Source organism: Panthera leo, chromosome D1 (assembly GCF_018350215.1).
Source record: "Panthera leo isolate Ple1 chromosome D1, P.leo_Ple1_pat1.1, whole genome shotgun sequence".
NCBI classification, from domain to species: Eukaryota; Metazoa; Chordata; class Mammalia; order Carnivora; family Felidae; genus Panthera; species Panthera leo.
In genome coordinates this window covers 16,445,166-16,465,964 of record NC_056688.1, presented here as the reverse complement: position 1 = coordinate 16,465,964, position 20,799 = coordinate 16,445,166, and the positions used below count along the sequence as shown (strand labels likewise).

Below are 20,799 nucleotides of genomic sequence, written 5' to 3'. Positions count from 1 at the left end.
CCTTAGCTGTCTCACACTCTGCCTCTGTCGTCCTGCAGGCCCCGAAAGTGCCACCTACCCCCGAACCGCTGCCCCTAAGCACGCCGTCAGCAGGCACGCCGCAGCCCCAGCCACTGCCGCCGCCCCCGCCGCCCCCCGCCCCTGGCAGCGCCCCGCCCGCCCTGCCTTCAGAGGGTCCTCCCGAGGACGCCGGTCAGGACCTGACACCCAACTCCGTGGGAGCCGCCAGCACGGGCGGTGGCGCCGGGGGCACCCACCCCAACACCCCGACAGCCGCCACCGCCAACAACCCGCTGCCTCCTGGAGGAGACCCCGGCGGCGCCCCGGGCCCTGCCCTGCTGGGGGAGGCCGCCCCCGCCGGGAACGGGCAGCGGAGCCTGGTGGGCTCGGAAGGCCTGTCCAAGGAGCAGCTGGAGCATCGGGAGCGCTCCCTCCAGACGCTTCGAGACATTGAGCGGCTGTTGCTCCGCAGCGGGGAGGCCGAGCCCTTCCTCAAGGGGCCCCCAGGAGGAGCCGTGGAGGGGGGCCCACCAGCACAAGCCCCTCCCGCCCCGCAGCAGCCCCCTGCGGCCCCTCCCAGCGGGCTGAAGAAGTACGAGGAGCCCTTGCAGTCCATGATTTCACAGACGCAGAGCCTAGGGGGCCCCCCGCTGGAGCATGAAGTGCCTGGGCACCCCCCGGGCGGCGACATGGGGCAACAGATGAACATGATGATGCAGAGGCTGGGTCAGGACAGCCTGACGCCGGAGCAGGTGGCCTGGCGCAAGCTGCAGGAAGAATACTACGAGGAGAAGCGGCGGAAGGAGGAGCAGATTGGGCTGCACGGGGGCCGCCCTTTGCAGGACATGATGGGCATGGGGGGCATGATGGTGAGGGGGCCGCCGCCTCCCTACCACAGCAAGCCTGGGGATCAGTGGCCACCAGGGATGGGCGCCCAGCTGCGGGGACCCATGGACGTCCAAGATCCCATGCAGCTCCGGGGCGGGCCTCCCTTTCCCGGCCCCCGTTTCCCCGGCAACCAGATGCAACGGGTGCCTGGGTTTGGGGGCATGCAGGGTATGCCCATGGAGGTGCCCATGAATGCCATGCAGAGGCCCGTGAGGCCGGGTATGGGCTGGACCGAAGACTTGCCCCCCATGGGGGGCCCCGGCAATTTTGCCCAGAATGCTGTGCCCTACCCAGGGGGGCAGGGCGAAGCAGAGCGATTCATGACCCCTCGGGTCCGGGAGGAGCTACTGCGGCACCAGCTGCTGGAGAAGCGGTCGATGGGCATGCAACGCCCCCTGGGCATGGCAGGCAGCGCCATGGGGCAGGGCATGGAGATGGAGCGGATGATGCAGGCGCATCGGCAGATGGATCCGGCCATATTCCCCGGGCAGATGGCTGGTGGCGAGGGCCTGGCGGGCACCCCCATGGGCATGGAGTTCGGTGGAGGCCGGGGCCTCCTGAGTCCCCCCATGGGGCAGTCTGGGCTGAGAGAGGTGGACCCTCCCATGGGGCCAGGCAACCTCAACATGAACATGAATGTGAACATGAACATGAACATGAACCTGAACGTCCAGATGACCCCACAGCAGCAGATGCTGATGTCGCAGAAGATGCGGGGCCCCGGGGACATGATGGGGCCGCAGGGCCTCAGCCCTGAGGAGATGGCCCGGGTGCGGGCCCAGAACAGCAGTGGCATGATGGGTGGCCCGCAGAAGATGCTTATGCCCTCACAGTTTCCCAACCAGGGCCAGCAGGGATTCTCTGGGGGCCAGGGACCCTACCAAGCCATGCCCCAGGACATGGGCAATACTCAAGACATGTTCAGTCCTGACCAGAGCTCGATGCCCATGGGCAATGTGGGCACCACCCGGCTCAGCCACATGCCTCTGCCCCCCGCGTCCAATCCTCCCGGGTCCGTGCATTCGGCCCCCAGTCGGGGGCTGGGCAGACGGCCTTCAGACCTCACCATCAGTATTAATCAGATGGGCTCACCAGGCATGGGGCACCTGAAGTCGCCCACCCTCAGCCAGGTGCACTCACCCCTGGTCACATCGCCCTCTGCCAACCTCAAATCACCCCAGACTCCCTCACAGATGGTGCCCTTGCCTTCGGCCAACCCACCGGGACCTCTCAAGTCACCCCAGGTCCTCAGCTCCTCTCTCAGTGTCCGTTCGCCCACTGGCTCGCCCAGCAGGCTCAAGTCTCCTTCCATGGCGGTGCCTTCTCCGGGCTGGGTCGCCTCACCCAAGACAGCCATGCCCAGCCCTGGGGTCCCCCAGAACAAGCAGCCGCCTCTCAACATGAACTCTTCCACCACCCTGGGCAACATGGAACAGGGTAAGTCCGCCAGGCCAGGCCGGGGGGCACTGGACTCTGGCGCTGGGAGCCTCCGGGGGTCCGGGGGGCGTGTTCGGGCTGGGGCAGGCAAGTGAGTGAAGGCGTCTGTATCCGGGCGCAGAGGTGGATGGCTCTGCTTAAGGGGCACGTGTCACCAGCTGGGCGTGAGCTTCCGCAGGGAGCGCCGTGGTGGTCTCCCAGGCGTTTTGAGGGGTTCGTACTTGGGGTCTCCCCACTGTCTGGGCCCCTGAGGCTGCAGGAGTTGCTTGAAGACGGGTGGGCTGTAGTGATAGCGGGGGTCCACGTTGAGGGTGCTGAGCAGAACACTGGAACGGAGGCGTGCTTGGACGAGTCAGGAGATTCGGGAGCTGGCCTTTTCCTCACCCACAGCGTGAGCAGCCAAATTCGTCTTCCCCTCCCCAGTCACTCCCGCTCTTTCTGTCTCCCCGCTTCTGTAGGTGCCCTCCCGCCTAGCGGCCCCCGGAGCAGCTCCTCGGCGCCTCCCGCCAACCCTCCCAGCGGCCTCATGAACCCCAGCCTGCCATTCACTTCCTCCCCAGACCCCACGCCTTCCCAGAACCCCCTGTCACTGATGATGTCCCAGATGTCCAAGTACGCCATGCCCAGCTCTACCCCGCTCTACCACAATGCCATCAAGACTATCGCCACCTCTGACGACGAGCTGCTGCCCGACCGGCCCCTGCTCCCCCCTCCGCCACCGCCGCAGGGCTCTGGGCCAGGTGCGAGGCAGGAAGGGGGCCGCAAGGAGAAGAGCTGGTGTGGGCACCGGGCACGGGAAGAGATGCCATGGCCAGCGGTCACCCCTGTGGTTATGCTGGCTTTCGTGCGCTTCCAGTGGGCCCTGGGGATGGGGGTGTGGCGTCCCGGGTCAAGTTCCCGCTTGTCGTCAATTTAGCGAAACGAAGCCCAGAGTACTCCAGTGGTCTTTCCAACATCCAGTGATGACCCCATGGCACACTGGGCCAGAACTTGGGTCTCTTGGCTTCTAACTTGAATGCCTCAAGTCCACGCCCTTGCAGCCAGGACAGGCCCACGGTGGAGGCCCCTTACCCCTCCTGGCATGAGCCTGGCTGGGGAGTGGGGAAGGACTGAGTTCTGCACCCTCTCACAGCTGGGCGCACACAGCTTCTGACCCTCTTTTCTCTCTCCCCACAGGGATCAGCAATAACCAGCCCAACCAGATGCACCTGAACTCGGCTGCCGCCCAGAGCCCCATGGGCATGAACCTGCCAGGCCAGCAGCCCCTGTCCCACGAACCCCCACCTACCATGCTGCCCTCCCCTACCCCTCTGGGGTCCAACATTCCATTGCACCCCAATGCGCAGGGGACAGGAGGGCCCCCTCAAAACTCGATGATGCTGCCTCCAGGGGGCCCAGACTCCCTGAATGCCCCCTGCGGCCCTGTGCCCAGCTCCTCCCAGATGATGCCCTTCCCTCCTCGGCTGCAGCAGCCCCACGGTGCCATGGCCCCCAGTGGGGGTGGGGGTGGGGGGCCTGGCCTGCAGCAGCATTACCCTTCAGGCATGCCCCTGCCCCCAGAGGACCTGCCTAGCCAGCCGCCCGGCCCCATGCCCCCTCAGCAGCACCTGATGGGCAAAGGCATGGCTGGGCGCATGGGCGACGCCTACCCGCCGGGCGTGCTCCCCGGGGTGGCATCAGTGCTGAACGACCCCGAGCTGAGCGAGGTGATCCGGCCCACCCCGACGGGGATCCCTGAGTTCGACTTGTCGAGGATCATCCCCTCTGAGAAGCCAAGCAGCACCCTCCAGTACTTCCCCAAGAGCGAGAACCAGCCCCCCAAGGCCCAGCCCCCCAACCTGCATCTCATGAACCTGCAGAACATGATGGCGGAGCAGACCCCCTCACGGCCCCCCAACCTCCCGGGCCAGCAGGGCGTCCAGCGGGGGCTCAACATGTCCATGTGCCACCCCGGACAGATGTCCTTGCTGGGCAGGACAGGTGTGCCCCCACAGCAGGGCATGGTGCCCCACGGCCTGCACCAGGGGGTCATGTCGCCTCCGCAAGGCCTCATGACCCAGCAGAATTTCATGCTGATGAAGCAACGGGGCGTGGGGGGCGAGGTCTACAGCCAGCCCCCCCACATGCTGTCCCCACAGGGCTCCCTCATGGGCCCCCCGCCCCAGCAGAACCTCATGGTGTCCCATCCCCTGCGGCAGCGCAGTGTGTCTCTGGACAGCCAGATGGGCTACCTCCCGGCGCCGGGCAGCATGGCCAACCTGCCCTTCTAGCAGTCCCCGTGCGGGGCCGGAGCTGGGGCGATACTGCAAATATGATAACCTTAAGAAAGTTCCTTCCCCTCCAGTGTTGGGATGGCCTGGGTCAAGGGGTGGGGTGGAGGGGGTGGGAGGGGCTTGTGTGGGGCGTGGCATTTTGTGGAAACCAGATGTGCTGGCGGCTTAAGGGGAAGTGACAGAGCGGGGTGGGGGGTTTTGGATTGGGGTTCCATTTCGGCCACCGGGGCTGCCCCTCGCCCGTTCCTCCCCAGTCCTATGGAGCCTCTCCCTTCCCTCTTTCTCTGCACCCACCCTCTGCAGCTGTGCTTTCGGAGTCCTGTGTCGAGTCCGTGGGGGAGAGGGGAAGGAGGAGGTCTCCCCACTCTGTCCCTTTCCTTTCTGCCGCGGGCTTCTCTCTCCTCTTGGTTTCTCTGCTCCCACCTGTTTTTCCTTCTGTCTCTTCCTGCCTCATTTCCTCTCCCTGCTGATGTGGCTGACCCCCTCTCCCACCCCTCCCTGCAGGCGGCTGGCCAGGTGGGCAGGTGCCAGCCGCAGCTGTAAATAGAGCGCTGCGCTTTTGTGCCGGTTTGTGTGTGTGCTGTATTTCTGTGTTTTGATAGAAGTCACAAAAAAAGAAAAAAGGATAAAAGAAAACCCTTCCCTCCCTCTTCAAATTCTTGCCCCTTCCATTCTCCTGGACTCAGGACCATGCAGTCTGACACAGGTACCCAGTGTTTGCATTGTCTCTGGGTCTGTAAGGATACCATTCCGGTCCCTTCCCCAAACGGTGAAATGAAAGATACCCCGCACCTAAACTGAGGTCAGACCACCGAGGCTTCCTCCCGGAGAGCCCCATCCGGGCTGAGGCCTCCCAGAGCGGCAGTCTGTCTTTTGCTGAATGATTCAGGAGAATGTGTGCACGGGCGTGTGTGTTCGCCCCGCACAGGCGACACGGGGCCCTGGCTCCCCAGCTATGGATGGCTGGTATCCCCTGCTGCTACATCTTGGCCAGAACTTGAAGTCCTCCCTCCCCGGTGTGGGATGAAGGAAAGGAGGGAGAGGTGGAGGCTGTGTGGCCCCCTTGAGTGGAGCCATGGGGTGGTGGCACGGTGGTCCACGTGGTCCCGTGCCTGCTGCGGTAGCCCTGGGCCAGGTGACCCCCAGGCCCCGTCTCTTCCAGGAACTGCCACCTACTTCTTATCACCAAAGGCGGAAGGAAAAGGGTTTGGCTGAGTAGATCTGTCTCTCTCCAGCCTCCATCCTTTGAGCGTGGATTAGAGAAAGTGTTGGAAAAGCAGGGGGCATCCTGTCGCCTCCTCTCTGCCTGCCTTCTCACCGGCAAGGTCCCCCTGCCCCGGGCTCAGGGCTCTGTGCCCGCCCAGGCGCAGCCACTGCCTCCCCCTCAGTCCCCTGCTCTTTCCCAAAACTCCCCACCTGCCTCTGGTCAGAGCTGAAGCCATACAGACTCAGTGTTTTGCCCCCTTGGCCCCAGGAGTAAAACACTTCTCCTTTTCTCACTTCCTTTCCTGCCTTGTGAGGTGGCAGGGCAGTTCCCTGGCCTTCTGTGCCCCGCCTCCGGGGCCGAGGGCCATTTCTAGACAAGGGGTCTTCTGCCGTGGCCCCTTCCCCAGCCTTCCTGATCTGCAGGGTCTGGTCTAGCATTGGCAGCTGTGATACAAAGGGAATTCGCCCCACTTTTCCCAGTCTGGTGCTGTCCTCAGTCCACCGTCAGCCAGGTCAAGCGCTTCCTCTGGGGCCGGCTGGCTGCAGGCCCCGGCCTCCCCCAGCACCCTCCCAGGGGCCCAGGGCCAGGGCCCCGACATCTGTGTTTGGGGGCCACCTAGCTTCCATCCTGCCAGGCGCTTTGCCCACCCTGCCTCAACCTGGGCCTTGTACCCATGAACCTCCCCCCCCACCCTGACCCAAGACTCCCCAAACTGACTCTAAGTGTTTCCTGCCCAGAGGAGAGAGGGGTCAGACCGCAAAGGGCCTAAGGCCCTCCCCATTCTCTTCTCCCATCTCCGCCACCAGACTAGCTTTCCAAGGTGAACTCCACAGGCCAGCCTACTTCCCTCCATCCACGGCCATACCCCCAGCCATTTTGTACCATTATATAAATATATATATATAAATATAAATATATAAATACAATATGTGAAGACATCTTCTCGGTTTTTATTTTGAAACAATTTTTAGGCTTGTTCCGGGGGTCTCTGTGCTGCCTGTACTGTATTGACCTGTTTTATAGGTGCCTTTTTATTAAAAAGAGAAAATTAAAATCCATCCTCTTGCCTTTTTGCTTCTGTGTCTGGCTACTCGACTGCCCAGCTTACTGTTGGATGCTGGGAGAGAAAAAGCGGGGCTCCGGGGGCTTTCCCAGGGTCCTACGGTGAAGATACAGCCCTCCCTCCTGGGGTCACAAGCTCTGACTTCCACTATGGGGGCCTCCCAGGGAGCTTGGCCAGCTGCCTTGAGCGGGACTGGGCAACCCAGAGGTGCCCTCAGCGAGTGCTGGGGTCCCGGACATCCAGCCCTGGCGAGCCCAGAGGCTGTGGAGGAGGGAGGGAGAGCCCTCTCTGGGCAGGCAGGCACGGAGCAGCATCCTCTGGTTCCATCTGAGTAGTATCCTCTCAGGGGCAGGGCTTGGCTTCCTGAGGCTCGGGGACTTCCCTGCCCAGGCCTGCTTTTCACCCTGCCTAGACGAAGGGGATGCCTCGTGGCTCTTGCTGAGGCCCAGAGAGACAGGCAAGCTCTGGGTTTGGCCTGCAGGCAGGGCGCTGGATGTGATGACCCCCAGAAGCCCCTTTCAGTCTGTCGTCCTTCTCTGGGGGCGGGTCTCCATCTCCGTTCTGACTCTCGGCGAAGCGCTCCCTCCATGCGATTGCGACCCCTTTGCTGTGTAGCTTGCAGAGAGGGGGGCGGGAAGGAACGGACTGCCTCCTTCCTTATCAGTGCCCGGACCCGCCAGGACCCCGGACCCTACTGCCCCTGGCCCTCTTTACACTGGGCAGAGAAGACAGCAGGCCTTGGTTTTTACTTGTGCCTCCTTGGGGCTAAGGAGGGAGAATCTTTCCTGTCAGTGGCTTCTCTCTGCTGGCTGGGCCTTCTTTCTTCTGTAGGACACTGGCTGGCTGGTCTCTGAGGGCGCCTGGAGTCTGCCCTCAGTCTGCAGACCTCCCAGGGCCCAGTGACGCGGGGCTGGCCCAGGGCCATTTTGGTCAGGGCCAGGAGCAGCTTCCGGGATTGGGTCAGTCTGAGTTTCCTGCCTGGTCAAGATGCTGCAGGGCCGGTGGCCCGGCAGAACGTCTGTGATTGTTAGTGACTGAGACATTAAGGCCGCGTTCTTTTGCCAGCTGGCCTTTCCTCAGCCTTGACCTCCATCCATCCCCTTGTGCTCAGCCTCTAGCTTCTTTCGGCAGGTGGGGCGAGAGGAGTGGTGGGTAGTGGTGCAGGTCGGTGGTCCCTGAGCTGACGGAGTGCATTCTGGGAGGGGACTGACTTCCGCGATGGGCAAGGGCAGAAGTAAAAGTTGTTTCCTGAGCTTCCAATGGTTACGATGAAACAAGGCGTGTGGGGGTCAACTCAGCCCCAGGGGATACAGCTGGGCACAGGTATCCTTTGCTTTTGCCTTTGGGCTGCCTCCCCTCCCCGGCCTGCAGCCCAGCCCTGGGGCCGGAAGAAGCCATGGCAGGGATGTCCTGGAGAGAGGGGTTGGTTCATCCGGCTGCCCCATGTGAGGACACAGCTAGGCCACGGCGAGCTCTTAGGATCCCAGGTCCCGTGGAAGGGGCTCCAGTAACACCGCATCCCCCAAGGAAAGCAGAAACGAAGGGGGCCGGGACCTAGAAGGTGGTGAGGGAGGTGGCATTCTCTGACTCAGAGAGACTGCTCTTGCGCCAGGTAGGGAAGAACTGGCAGAGGGAGGCGGGGCCGGCACAGCCCAGCTTGGTCAGGAGGCGCGACAGGTCACTACGGAACTTGACGCCCGCGAACGTGTAGAGCATGGGATTGAGACAGCAGTGGGCCACGCCCAGGAACTCGCTCATGGTGATGGCCACGGAGAGGTAGCCGTTCAGCTCACAGCTGTTGCTCACGGTCTTCAGCCTCGCCAGGGTGTCCAGGAAGATGACGACGTGGTAGGGTGACCAACAGAGAAAGAAGACACTCGTCACCAGGATGGCCACCCTGACCGCCTTCTGCCTCTGAGGGCGCCGCTGGGCCTGGCACAGCCGGTGCACCACTCCTACGTAGCACCAGGCCATCACCAGCATGGGCAGTAGGAAGCCCCCGAGGTGGTAGAGGAAGCGGGAGGTGAACCAGGCGTTGGTTTCAGCTCGGTTCTCCTGAGAGAAGGTACAGCGCGGCAGAGAGTCGTTGCGATGGAGGCGGCTCACTTTGGCGAAGAGGATTTCGGGCAAGGCGAAGAAGATGCCCGCCAGCCAGATGGTGGCACAGGTGATGTGGATGGAGAGGAGGCGGCGGTGGCGGTAGGCGTGGACGGCGTGGACGATGGCCAGGTAGCGGTCCACGGCGATGCAGGCCAGGAGCAGGCTGCTGCAGTAGAAGTTGATCTTGTGCAGGGCGATCACAGTTTTGCAGAGGAAAGTGCCCAGGAGCCAGCCCACGGAGCCCTCGACCACGGCAAAAGGCAGGATGAAGACCAGGAGGAGGTCGGCCACGGCCAGGTGGAACAGGAAGGTCTCAGTGGAGCTGCGGGTTTGCCGGTGGCGTTCCAGGATCACCAGCACCAGGATGTTGCCCATCATCCCCAGGAGGAAGATGAGGCCGTAGGCCACTGGCATGAACACGGCCTTGAAGGAGGACAGGAGGGGCCCCTCCGCTGTGGAGCAGAGGTGATTTTCCACCGCGGGGCTCTCCGTGCTGTCGCTGTAGTTGCCTAGTTCCTTGTACTGCAAGGGCAAGGAGACAGCAGGGCGGGGAACTGAGGACCCATCTTCCCCCTCACAGGGGGACCCCGAGTCCCCTGTAGATTTCTCCTGTCCTCCCCACCCCCACGCTGCCTTTGTCCCTGGACTCCCGATACACCCCACCGACCAAATCCCGACCTCCCCTTGTGTGTCCACGAACAAATCGCTTTGCCCTTTCCAGCTGCAGGTTTCGACTGTAAACGGGACTGATTCCTCGCGGGGTGGGGTGGTGACGAAGATGGAGGGAGATACGTGGTGGGAGAGGCTTCACGGACTCTGAAGGGCTGTGCACCTGTTAGGTGCTTTGAGTTTACGCGTTCTCGGGTAGGGAAGGCCGCCGGCTCACGGCATGGAATTGGAACTTCAGTTTTGGAAATGGGTCTGGTGGGGGCAAGGGGCCGTCTGCTCCCATTCCCAACAGAGCAGCGGGCGCTAAAACCTAAGATCCTGCTGAGGGGGCAGCTGCTGGTGTGGCCTACGGGCTTCCTCTTGATGCGTCTCCCTGTACCTGAATGTCTTCACTGTAGCTGAAATTGTAGTGCTAGCCTCCTGCTTTGTTCACTCCGCATAACAAGCTCAGGTATGTGCTATTCCTGTCTTTTTTTTTTTTTAATGTTTGTTTATTTTTGAGAGAGAGAGAGAGAGACAGACGGAGAGCGAGCAGGGGAGGGGCAGAGAGAGAGGGAGACAGAATTGGAAGCAGGCTCCAGGCTCCTGAGCTGTCAGCACAGAGCCTGACACGGGGCTCGAACTCGCTGTGAGATCACGACCCGAGCCGAAGTCAGACGCCTAACCGACTGAGCCACCCAGGCGCCCCTGTGATTTTCCTATCTTACGAAGGTCAGGTGTGTTTGAACCCACGTTGATCTCCCTCCAGAGCCGATTTTTCCACCACTACGCAGCCCTGCCTGGGCTTCCCTCCCTGCTCCTGCCCATCACTTGGGAGCTCCCTCCTCTGCTTCAGAAGAGAGGAAGGGGTGTTGCTGTTCCAAGAGAGGGTGATGCGCCCACTTTGTCTCTGGAAGCTCCTCCTCCTCCCCTTCCTCCTCCCCTCACCTCCTCCTCCTTCTCCTCCCCCCCTCCTCCTCCCCCCTTACCCCACCCCGCCAGCGCTCAGGTTGTTTACCCAGCTAACCGCAAAGGAAGACACGGTGTCTGTTTTCATACCTTTCACTCGCAGCTGTCCCCCTGCACCTGCTCCTCCTCACTTCCCAGCCCTGTTCTCCACCCCTCCCACCGGCCCCCTCCCCATGGTTTCAAACCAATTATAACCAACTTATGTGGGTTGAAAAAGACACTTCTATAAATGATGAGCCCCGGGGAGGCAGAGGATGGGACAGGATACTCTGCACAGAAGCTCTAGATGGTCTCACACTGCCCTTCTTCCAGGAGAGTGAGGGTCTTGCACAAAGCAGGAGATGGTTACACTGCCACCCAGGGGCCCCAGTTGTGGGTCACACATTCGCTCTCAGTGGGCAGACCCAGGTCCCCAACCTGTGTCTTTCCTTCCGGTCCCCGGGGCAAGTGGGTCTGGGGGAAGGGGGTGGGGGATACATCGGTGCGATGGCAGAGCCCTCTGCCTCCCCCCACCCCGCATCCCTCTGCCACAGCCTCAGTCCAGCCCTTCTTCACCCTACCGCCTCCATGGCCCCATGCCAGCAACTTCTCCACCCTTGTCCATCCGCCAAACACAGGAGGAATTTTCCAACCCGCGGATCCCATCAGCGTCCTGCTTAAAGTCCTTCGTTGGTCCCCGGTTACCTGTAAGCCGTGGTTTTCTTTTCCCCTTTACCCCCCTCGCCCAGTTTCACATTTAATAGCAAAGCCAATTATAAGAAGTCATGTCTGTGATGCAATTACTCAATAGGAGATTGGCGTAAGCCAGTCTCCGTGCATTCACACAACAGAATACGATGTAGTTCTCAAAAAGAAATGAGATTAACTGCCTGTTCTCTTTGACACACACGGCCACGTTTCAGATCAGATTGCAGGGCACTCCACACAGCGTGATCCCATCCAGGGACTGTCCTTGCAGGGCTTCCTGGGGCTGGAGGGGTGGGGAGGAGGGGGGAGGGGGAGGCTCAGCTCCTCTCCTTGCCTTCAAACCAGACTTCTCCACTCTTGTCTCGTGTGGTGTTTCACACAGAAGCTCTCGTTTAATAAAAAAACAAAAAACAAAAAACAAAACAAAACAAAAAAAACACAGCTCTACTTTCATTTGAAAACCATGGGCTTGCAGGGTGACGTCTGAACTCCCCTACGGGGGCTTGACGCGTCTACAAAATGTATATTCCTCCAACTTTTCAAGCCTCGCCTTCTACTTTATCGCCTTAGGCGCCCTGTCCTCCAGGTTCATCATTCCCGTCTCCAAAACTTTGCTCCAACTCTACCTTTTGCAGAATAACTCTTTCTCCCCACGACTGCCTGTCTCATTAATGCCTATGTTTCCTCCAAGGTCCCACTCAGCCCCACCTTCCTACCTCCCTCCTTCCTAGCTTGGAACTAGATTCTCTTCTTACATTCTCTGCGTCTTTTTAACAAAGTTTTTTCATCTTTATTTACTTTGAGAGAGAGAGCAGGGGGAGGAACAGAGAGAGAGAGAGAGAGAGAGAGAGAGAATCCCAAACAGGCTCTGCACTGTCAGCACAGAGCCTGACCTAGGGCTCCATGCCACGATCCCACGATCCCGCTAACTGTGAGATCGTGACCTGAGCCAAATCAAGAGTTGGACGCTTAGCTGACTGAGCCACCCAGGCGCCCCTCTCTGTGTCGTTACTACCGCTGAGAGCAGTTTCTCAGAGAGGGCCGGGGGCCCTTGTATTCCAAAGTTTGAGGCAAGTCCCTCTCTGTGCCTCTGCAGAAACTCAAACACTTTTTTTCACCCTTCCTCGGTTCCTGCCTCCTCCCAATACCCTTGAGAGCCTAGAGCCCATCTTGGGTTCTGTCCCCATACCGGGAGCTATTTCCAATATGCTCGTTGACTCCTATTGGAATTGACCAGGAGGTACACGGGGGAAACAGTGAGGTGAGTGGTGAGCAAAGCAATTCAGACCAGGGGCGAAGAGATACGGGGGGCCTGGGGCAGTGAGTGGGGCTGGACTCCGCCTACCTATGGGGGGGGAGCCTGGCCGCCCACTGCCCCTTGGGCAACGTCTGGCCGGTGTAGGTACAGCCCGCCTGCCTGACCCGGGAGGCCCTTTATGAGAACCACTCAAATCCTTACCCTCTAAAGCATCCAGGCTGATTGGTTTATTGCCCATTTAACATCCGCACGGCGGGAGGTGCCCCTAGGACCCTAGAACTCCCATCTCCTGAGAAGCTGGGTTTCAAAGAGGGTTGAGGGGAGCTATCTTTTCCTTCTTGCCAAGAGGTATTTGTTTGGAAAAGGGCTCGGGCAGGGAGGGCAACAACATGGGAGGAAGCCGGTTTGAGGGGTGCTGGGAGTTGTTAGTACATCTCAGCAGGAGGTGTCAAACAGACATTTTGGGGGCTCAGAAGTGACACATGTGAAAGCCACTTCCCATACCTAGGGGATCAGTCGCCCCACCCCTCCCCGAACCATGGAGAGAGGTAGTGAGGCAAGGTTGACTCTGGCCTGGTGGGAAGATGAGGAACCTAATCCTAAATACGTCGAATCCTAAATACGCTGGGGAGTGGGGTGCAGAAGGGAACCCTCCAAGGCTCACACCCTGAGGGAGCTCAGTGCAGGCAATCTGGCCGAGCGCTTACTCATTCTTTGACATCAAAAGCTGCAGGAACCCGGGGCCCTCAGGCACACACATACCCTGACAGCAGCATGCACCGTGTAGAGACTCAGCCACGTGCCCAGGCCAGGCCACGAGGGCATGTGGCCTAGGCAGGTACCCAGCAGAGAGCCTGCACAGGAGCCGGGGGCTCATGCCCCAGAGAAGGCAAGGAGACCTGATGAGCAGGATAAAGCTGAGCAGTGAGCCAGGAATCCAGGTAGAAATTGCCCTGAGCACTGGGGACAGGGCGAGAGGAGTTAGAACATTCTGTGTTCTGGTGTTGAGGAGAAGAGAGGATGGGCCGGGGGGAGGAGGGGAGCAGGTGCATCGGGGCGCTGCACTGGCCAGCTTGAGGATTAGCAAACATTTGCTGATTAGACTGTGTGAGCTGGTGGGGCAGGGGCTAACCGGGGCATTCCTCCGGAGTCTGTCCCGGACCCTCACCCCTTTGACACTCTCCACCCTGTCTTAGCTGACACGGCTGGGGGACCCTTCCAGGCAACGCAGCGTCCTCCACAACCTGGAACTAGAGGCCCAAGCTGACCAGATGGAATCGGCAGGGGAAAACATAGAGACCTAGACGCGGGTTTAAGATTTCAACCGTCGGGGGACAAGTTAGGGAAGACCTGGCTTACCGACAGTTGATGAAGAAAAAGGCCCGAGAGTCTGTTGGTTGCTAGCTTAAGATGAGTCAACAGGGTGACGCGGCTGCCAGAAAGGCTCCCGTCACCTTACTTAGGTGAACAGAAACCTGTAGGTGGGCAGCCGACACCATCGCAGTTTGTTTGGTCTGGACAAGGGTGACCAGTTTGCTGAGGGGTCTGGAAATCCCCACCCTGGGAGGAAGTTTTCTGAGTACCGGGGTGCAGAGTCTTAGGAGAAGAAGACCCGAGCCCAGGACAGATGCCTTCTTCAAGGACTGGAAGAACCACCATAGGCAAGAGGGCAGTACGGGCTCACTGTTTGAGGCTCTCGAGGGCAGATGGGGAGGGATGGGCAGAGGCTGGGGGTTGGGTGTTTCAGTCAAAGGAGAAAGGAGCTTCTCACAGGCAGAACTCTCCCACGGTGGGTTGGGGTCCCCTGGGAGGAGGAAGAATGGGCTCAAGTATTCGGGAAGGGATTCCGGCCCTGGACAGGAGACTGGGCTCTGCCCTCGAGTGCCCCTCACTCACAGCTCCCAGATACTCCGATTCTCGGGCTGTCATGCTCTGCCCAAGGATGAGCACGATCTTCAGGTAGCTCGGCACCTGTGGGGGAGCTTCGCTTCTCTAGCTGTCTGTCCTGTGGCCAGACTGACCTTGGCGTTCAGCCCCCCAGAGAGCGCCGGCCTGCTGGGTGCTGTGGCTCATCCGGGCAGAACCCCGGGAGCCCAGAGGCCTGAGTCATACTGGCCGCAGGACGCGTCTGCACACAGACGCAGGTCATTGCTCTGGCCTTAGGGAGCACCCACAGGTTCCGTCTCCTTTTGTGTCCTTGTCTGGATATTCCCAACCAAGAGTCAAGAGCTGTGAATGGAGTCAGCCGGGCATCTGTCCTTCCAGCCTTCAGTGGCTTGAGGACTGAGATCGGGCTAAGGGTGCGAATGGGGGTCTGTGTCCCTGATCCCTTTCTTCCTTTTGAGGGTCCACACTCCCAAAAGACCATCTGAGACTCTGGCTTGCCACTTGAAGGAAGAAGAGATGTGGGGCCTGGTTTGCCTCCCTCCCCCCTTCTCCCTCCCCCCCTTCAGAAGTGAAGCCGCCAGGCTCCTCTTTCCTCTGTACCCAGGGTTTTGGCCATTAGGAACATGGTACTGCCCCGGATGTGGTTCTGGGGGGAGACTTTAAGCTACTTCTACGTTTTTGTTTTTTTTTTAATGTTTATTGATTGAGAGAGAGAGAGAGAGAGAGACCATGAGTGGGGGCAGAGAGGGAGAGGGGCAGGAAGAGAGAGAGAGAGAGAGAGAGAGGGAGAGAGTACCAAGCAGGCTCCCAGCTGTCAGTGCAGAGCCCGACACGGGGCTCGAACCCACGAACCACGAGGTCATGGCCTAAGCTGAAATCAAGAGTCAGACGCTTAAGCAACTGAGCCACGCAGGTGCTCCAAAGCTACTTCTATCTTTGCGCAGAATCTTTAGGTTTTGGGGGAGGGTCCCCATGTGGCACCCCAAAGTCAATTTACACTTTGGGGACAGTCACCTAGTCTGAGGGACAGGTAGATGTGTACCCTAGGTTTTGTACAGCAAACATCTCGTGGGTCAGCACCCACTTGAAACATTTTGTCTGGTCATTCCTGAAAGACTATTCGTTCTTGTCTCCTGATTCTCAGGGCCTAGTCCGTGGCCCCTTTTTCTGCCGTTCTGCCAGAGGGGTGGGATCTGTGTCCTTAAGGAAGGCAAGAGTTCCCAGTGGAGACTGCGGTCTGTATGTCTGAGCCCAGATTCGCCCCAACACTGAACCCTCCCCAGGCTGGACCTGGGTCTCTCCCTCACCTCCAATTCCTCAAGTCACCTCCAGTTGGGGCCCTCTCCACTGGGATTCTTCTGGGACTTTTGACCTATTTGGCGTGGGGGATCCTTCCCTCTCCCAACGCATGGCCCGAGACAGCCTGGGCTGGTTTTGGTTCCTCTTCCTTACACCTTGATGAAATGAGGTGATACACGTGGACAGGCTTTGATGCTCTGCCCACAGTGAAATGTTTTGGGGGGACCATCACTGAGGAGAGGATAGGGGAGTCCAGGTCCTGGGGTTGGACCAGATTCGTCCTGCTTTTTAGCAGCTTCCCCTCCTGGCTGGTGTGGTGGGGCTGGAGGTGAGATTTTCCGCCCAGCCCCTGTAGGTCCCCCAGCCCAGGCCCCGGGGCTGTCAAGAGGAGGCTCTGCACTCTCAGATCAAGGTTCCTGTGGACAGAGACTTTTCTAGGTCTGCCTAGGTCTGCCTTCCTAGCAGGATCGGTCCCTGGTACACCCACCCCAGGGACCTGGCTCCTTGTGCTTAGTCAGCCATCTAGAGTTTTTGTGTAGGTCCGCCACTCATGGGGATTGGCTGCTCATCTTTTAAAAATGGACATTTCAAGTGGCTGGAGTTGATCTCAGAATTCAAGAGGCGGAAGGGAAGACAGGATGACCAAGACCTGGCTGTGGCCAAGGGCCCTCAGTTCGTAACAAATAGTCAGGTCTCTCTCCCTGGGCTGCTGGTGGTCTTTAATATATGGGACGCACCCTGTTGTCCCCTGCCCTCTGCCACCACCTGTCTCTAGTAGGTCACGCAGTGGAGTGGCGCATGCAGTTAGGGGAAACTCTTGCAGTTTCTCAGAAGCCAGGAGTGGCCAGATCTTGGGTTGGTTACTATGCGTCCAACTGGGTCAGGGTTCGTGGTCAGCTCGAAGCTGTGGGCAGAGGAAAACATCCACTAACCTACTCGGGTGAGGCCAGGGGCCAAGACTGGGGGCCAGGGTGGGAGGTTGGCACCTTGTCAGGGCGGTGGGGTTTTAGCCTGATTGAGGGTACTGCCCAGAGTCTGTCATTTCTCTCAGGGCCAACTTTATGGACATGTGGCCTGTGCAGTCACGCCGGGCCCTGTACTTAGAAGAGCTCCACGCTTGGTTTAGGGCTCTGCGATTGCTATCTTGAAATTCTTAATAATTTTTGAACAAGGGGCCCTGCGTTTTCATTTTGTATTGGCTCCCACAGGCTAGGCGGCGGGTCGGATTAGACTGATGGTTCTGGCTCTGCTTTTTATCTGATTGGGTCTGAGGGACCAGACTTGGGGTAATTAGCTCTTCCCCTCACATTCTCGGCAGCTTCCTAGCTCTGGGATCTGGGCAAGTGGGCGGGCTTTTCCAAGCACGTCTGGGAACCCGGCTGGTAGAGTTCCAGCATGGATTCCAGCCGGTGGAACTGAAGGGTGTTGGAGAACATTTCAGGGTGAGTTTAGGGTCAGGAAAGCAAGTGGGCGTTGGGAGAAAGGATTTGGATCTTTTCTGATCCAGCCCAGAGTGTAGCTCAAAGAGAAGTCCTTTCCCTAGAAGTGCCATTGGCCACGGGAGGAAAGGAGGAAAGAAGTTCCCCAAAGATCCTCCTAAAGAGCCCTCTCCTGCCGACACACAGGAGCACCAGAGTCTCTGCTTTAGCTCTTCCCTACACACCTCCTTTGCGAGCCCAGTGACAGCCAAGCCAGCTGAACCTCTGCTTCACAGGAGGGACTTGGGTGCGAAGCAGAGTGTGATTCTCGGAATCATTTTCTTAGCCCATCCGAGAACACCTCAACGCTAGAGGTTCCAGTGCTCTGACGGGGACCACAACATGCTTTAAAACATTTCTAGCATTAACACAGTTTCTCCCACCAATTTGGCATCCCTGTGCCCCCCCTGACTCTGACCCCATGTGGTCCCCTCCCTTGCTGGCCACCTGGTCTCACAGTTCCTTGGTTTAGCACCCAGTTACTGTCTAAGTTTCCAGTGAGTGGGGGTTTTGTCTTCATGGGTAGACCGTGAGCTATCTGAGGGCCAGGACCAAATCCTCGGCTTCTCCATTCAACACAGAATGTAGTGCCCTGATGATACAATCATATAGCAAGTGATGGATAAATATCCTGGAACAGCACCAGGTTCCTGACGGTAAGAACACTTCCAAAGTACTTTCCCATCTAGACCCTTATTCCAGCCCTAAAAGATAAGAGGAGGACCTTCTTCTGAAGAACGGAGAGGCAAAGTGACTTGTTCCAGGTCACATAGCAAGCCCGGGAGGATGCAGGACTGGAACCCAAAATTCTGATCCCCTCTAAAGGATGTCTATTTAAAGCAACAACTCTACTTCTCTGCTTCCTCCTTGGAATGGGGAAATACAGTCTTAAAAGGCAGGTGCCATTGGGCCTGTCTAGATTCTGCTGATCCACAGCGGGAGGGGACTCCACAGCTGTCCCCTCTTCCCTAAGCCCTGGGCACAGGAAATTGAGAATTCCAAGTGGGGTCTGGGTGACCATCTGTCTCTACTCACCATGTCCTCCAGGTTGTAGTTGATAAGGTCCATGTCCAGGGTTAAGGGGTAGTTCATGCTTGTAGCCGTATGTCACCAGACTGGTCACTGTCTGATGTTGAGAGGCTCTCTGCCTGGTGCCTATAGAGAGGTGGCAGCCGTCAGCTGCAAATTTAAGCAAATGAGTTGCGCACTGTCTCCTGGGGCCGCGTAGGACCCGCTGTCTGCCTCACAACTCATCGCTTTTTTTTTTTTTTTTCCACTGGGTCTTTTTTTTTTTGAAGAAAAAGGGAAAATCCCCATAGCCTCAGTGCTAGTCAAGCATTTCGGCTTCTTTCCTGGCAATAGTTGTCTCAATGGGGCTTGTGACAGATACGAAGGCTGCCCCTCGCCTCTCCTCCCTGTACCTCCCAATAAGGGAGTTGTAGCTTGTAATGACAACCACCACACCAGTCAGTGGTGGCAACGAGGGACACTCCAGATAGAAAGGGAAGAGGAGAGCCCTTCCAGGACCTCCTCTCCAAGTCACCTCCAAGCCTTCACCTCTCTCGCCACTAGGGTGACCAATCATCTGGTTTGCCACCAACCGAAAGTCCCCTGTCCTGGGAAACCCCTCACTCCCAGGCAAATGGGGATGCTTGGTCATCCAACTTGCTGCTATCCTTTTGCCCGGTCAAGGGCAAAACCTCTTGCCTTTCCAGCTCAAGTCCTGGAGAGAAACGTTAGAAACTTTCAAAGGGAACATCATTAAAACATTACTGGAAGACAAAAATAAAGTCACCCAAATCACCAGCACAAAAACATAAACAGTCACCGAGTCGTCTTCTGACTCAAAAGAATGATGTTTCGGCTACACATTAACTTGGTTGGCACCTAATTATTAACAGCAGCCACTACCCAGCTGGAGCAGAGTTTTACACAGGAGGATCCTGAGGCTCAGAATGGGAGAGGAACATCCCCAGGACCCACAACTAACCAGTGGCAGAGCGGGGACCCGAACCCAGGTGTCCTCACGGCACATTCAGAGTTTTCTGTATACACCAGGCTGCCACTCTCACAGGCTCATGTGACCCTCGCGTTTCCCTCAACTCTGTCCTGTCTGAGGACCCCTTCCTTTAAGAAGCCCCTTTGTAGGCACAGATCAATTTCCTCTCCACACCTCATCTTTGGGCCCTCTCTTCCAGGAGCGGGGCATTTCCTCTCTTGGGCCACAATGTCGTGAAAACAGTGACTGTGCACACAGGGGTACCCACACATGACATGCCACTTCTTTGCTCTTGTCATCAGCTTCCTTTCCAGCCAGATTACCCTTTGCTGGGACTCCACCCTTTCTAGTGCCTTCCTTCACCTTTTCTTCCATATTCATCCCCCCTCTTTCTCTCCTATTCGCCTCGTTTATAACCCCCGCTGCACCCCCAACAGACACAGCTTTCTTGGATTTCAACGACTTGAAGAACCCAGGCTTCTGTTTGCGCTGTTGGGGCCTGTCTTTCCCTCCTCATTCGCTCACCGCCTTTGGCAACTGCTTTCAAGGAGGAAGAACCCCAGGACAAGGGGTGGGAGTTCCTCTTCTGTATTTCCAGTCCTGAAATGCTCAGAAGGAAGCTGCCCCAATGTTTCCTGTGTCCCATGCTTGCTAAGCGCTCCCCGTTCTTCCAGCCCCATGCCCCAACATCTCTGCCCCTCCAAACCATTGATAACATTCAACTTAGTTTTTGCTACTTCTAAGGACATTGATCAGGAGGGAATACAGCATACGGAATCATATGGGAACCAGAAGGAAATTTGGAAGATAAGCCAGTCCCTTCTCATTCCCCCTCCCCTGCCCCCAGCAAATGCAAGATTCTTGTCACTACATCTTTATCACACGGTCACCCGGTATTGGACAAACATCACTAAGGGTGAGAAACTTGTTCCTCTCAAGAGCTTGGTGTTTTAAGGCAGGATGATTTAATCATCGCAAGCAGATTCCTCATGCTGAGTCAAAGTGTATCTCCCTGTAACTCATCCCAGAGGTCCTGGCACTGCCTTCGTCCTGATTGTCTAATAAGCACCTTCTGAAGACGGATCCCACATCCCCATTAGTCTTCTCCTCTTCAAAATACACATTCTGCGTGTCTCCAGTCATTCTTCAGAGGACGTGATTTCTGAGTCCCTCATCAGCCACTGGGTGATTTCTGGTTATCGATCCACATATTATCTGTCTAGGACAAAATATACAAAGATAAGAGTTTCTTTGTTCGAGACTCCGTACGTATATAACCATGATTAAAATGGGCTTTCCTATAGGCTCCCGCTCCCCTTGACAACGTGCCTAACACACTTCATTTTGGTGGTTCTCCTGCGTCATCTCAGCCTGTGAAGGGCAACTTTTCAAATCCTGATTCGGTCATCTGATGATGTGTTAACAACATAGGTAAGCACGCCATTCTTCGGTCTCTCCGAGTCCCGATGGAAAATATGGGCAGGACAACGTCAAACACGGAGCTCTCCTTCCTGCATTAGAGGCCCATTGTTCTCTAAGGCCAGGAAGGCTTCGCGGGAGAAGTGGGACATGAGCCGGACATTGAAAGTTTGGATAAAGACCTGAA

General features: G+C 58.0%; 2 protein-coding genes across 5 annotated transcripts in view; one reads left to right on the top strand and one right to left on the bottom strand.

Annotated features, from left to right (window-relative positions):
• Window positions 1-6,863, top strand: part of BCL9L (BCL9 like) — a 28,197-nt gene extending 21,334 nt beyond the window's left edge. For all 4 annotated transcript variants that reach the window (XM_042903880.1, XM_042903879.1, XM_042903881.1 and 1 more), the window contains 3 exons: window positions 39-2,325; window positions 2,784-3,065; window positions 3,502-6,863. In XM_042903880.1, the coding sequence (XP_042759814.1) occupies window positions 39-2,325; window positions 2,784-3,065; window positions 3,502-4,595 (3,663 nt within the window). In that variant the 3' untranslated portion in view covers window positions 4,596-6,863. The remainder of the gene's footprint in view (window positions 1-38; window positions 2,326-2,783; window positions 3,066-3,501) is intronic.
• Window positions 6,864-6,946: 83 nt separating this feature from the next.
• On the bottom strand, window positions 6,947-20,438 carry CXCR5 (C-X-C motif chemokine receptor 5). Its single transcript, XM_042903882.1, has 2 exons — window positions 18,230-20,438; window positions 6,947-9,490 (listed from the first exon to the last, which is right to left on the bottom strand). The coding sequence occupies exons 1-2, from the start codon at window positions 18,284-18,286 to the stop codon at window positions 8,423-8,425; spliced, it is 1,125 nt and encodes a 374-aa protein (XP_042759816.1). The 5' UTR covers window positions 18,287-20,438; the 3' UTR covers window positions 6,947-8,422.
• Between the last annotated feature and the right edge of the window lie 361 nt (window positions 20,439-20,799).

Coding starts and splice junctions, on each gene's coding strand:
- CXCR5 (XM_042903882.1), bottom strand. CDS start 18,286: ATGAACTACCCCTTAACCCTGGACATGGACCTTATCAACTACAACCTG. Junction 9,491..18,229: donor ACTACAACCTGGAGGACATG/GTGAGTAGAGAC, acceptor TTGCCCTTGCAG/TACAAGGAACTAGGCAACTA.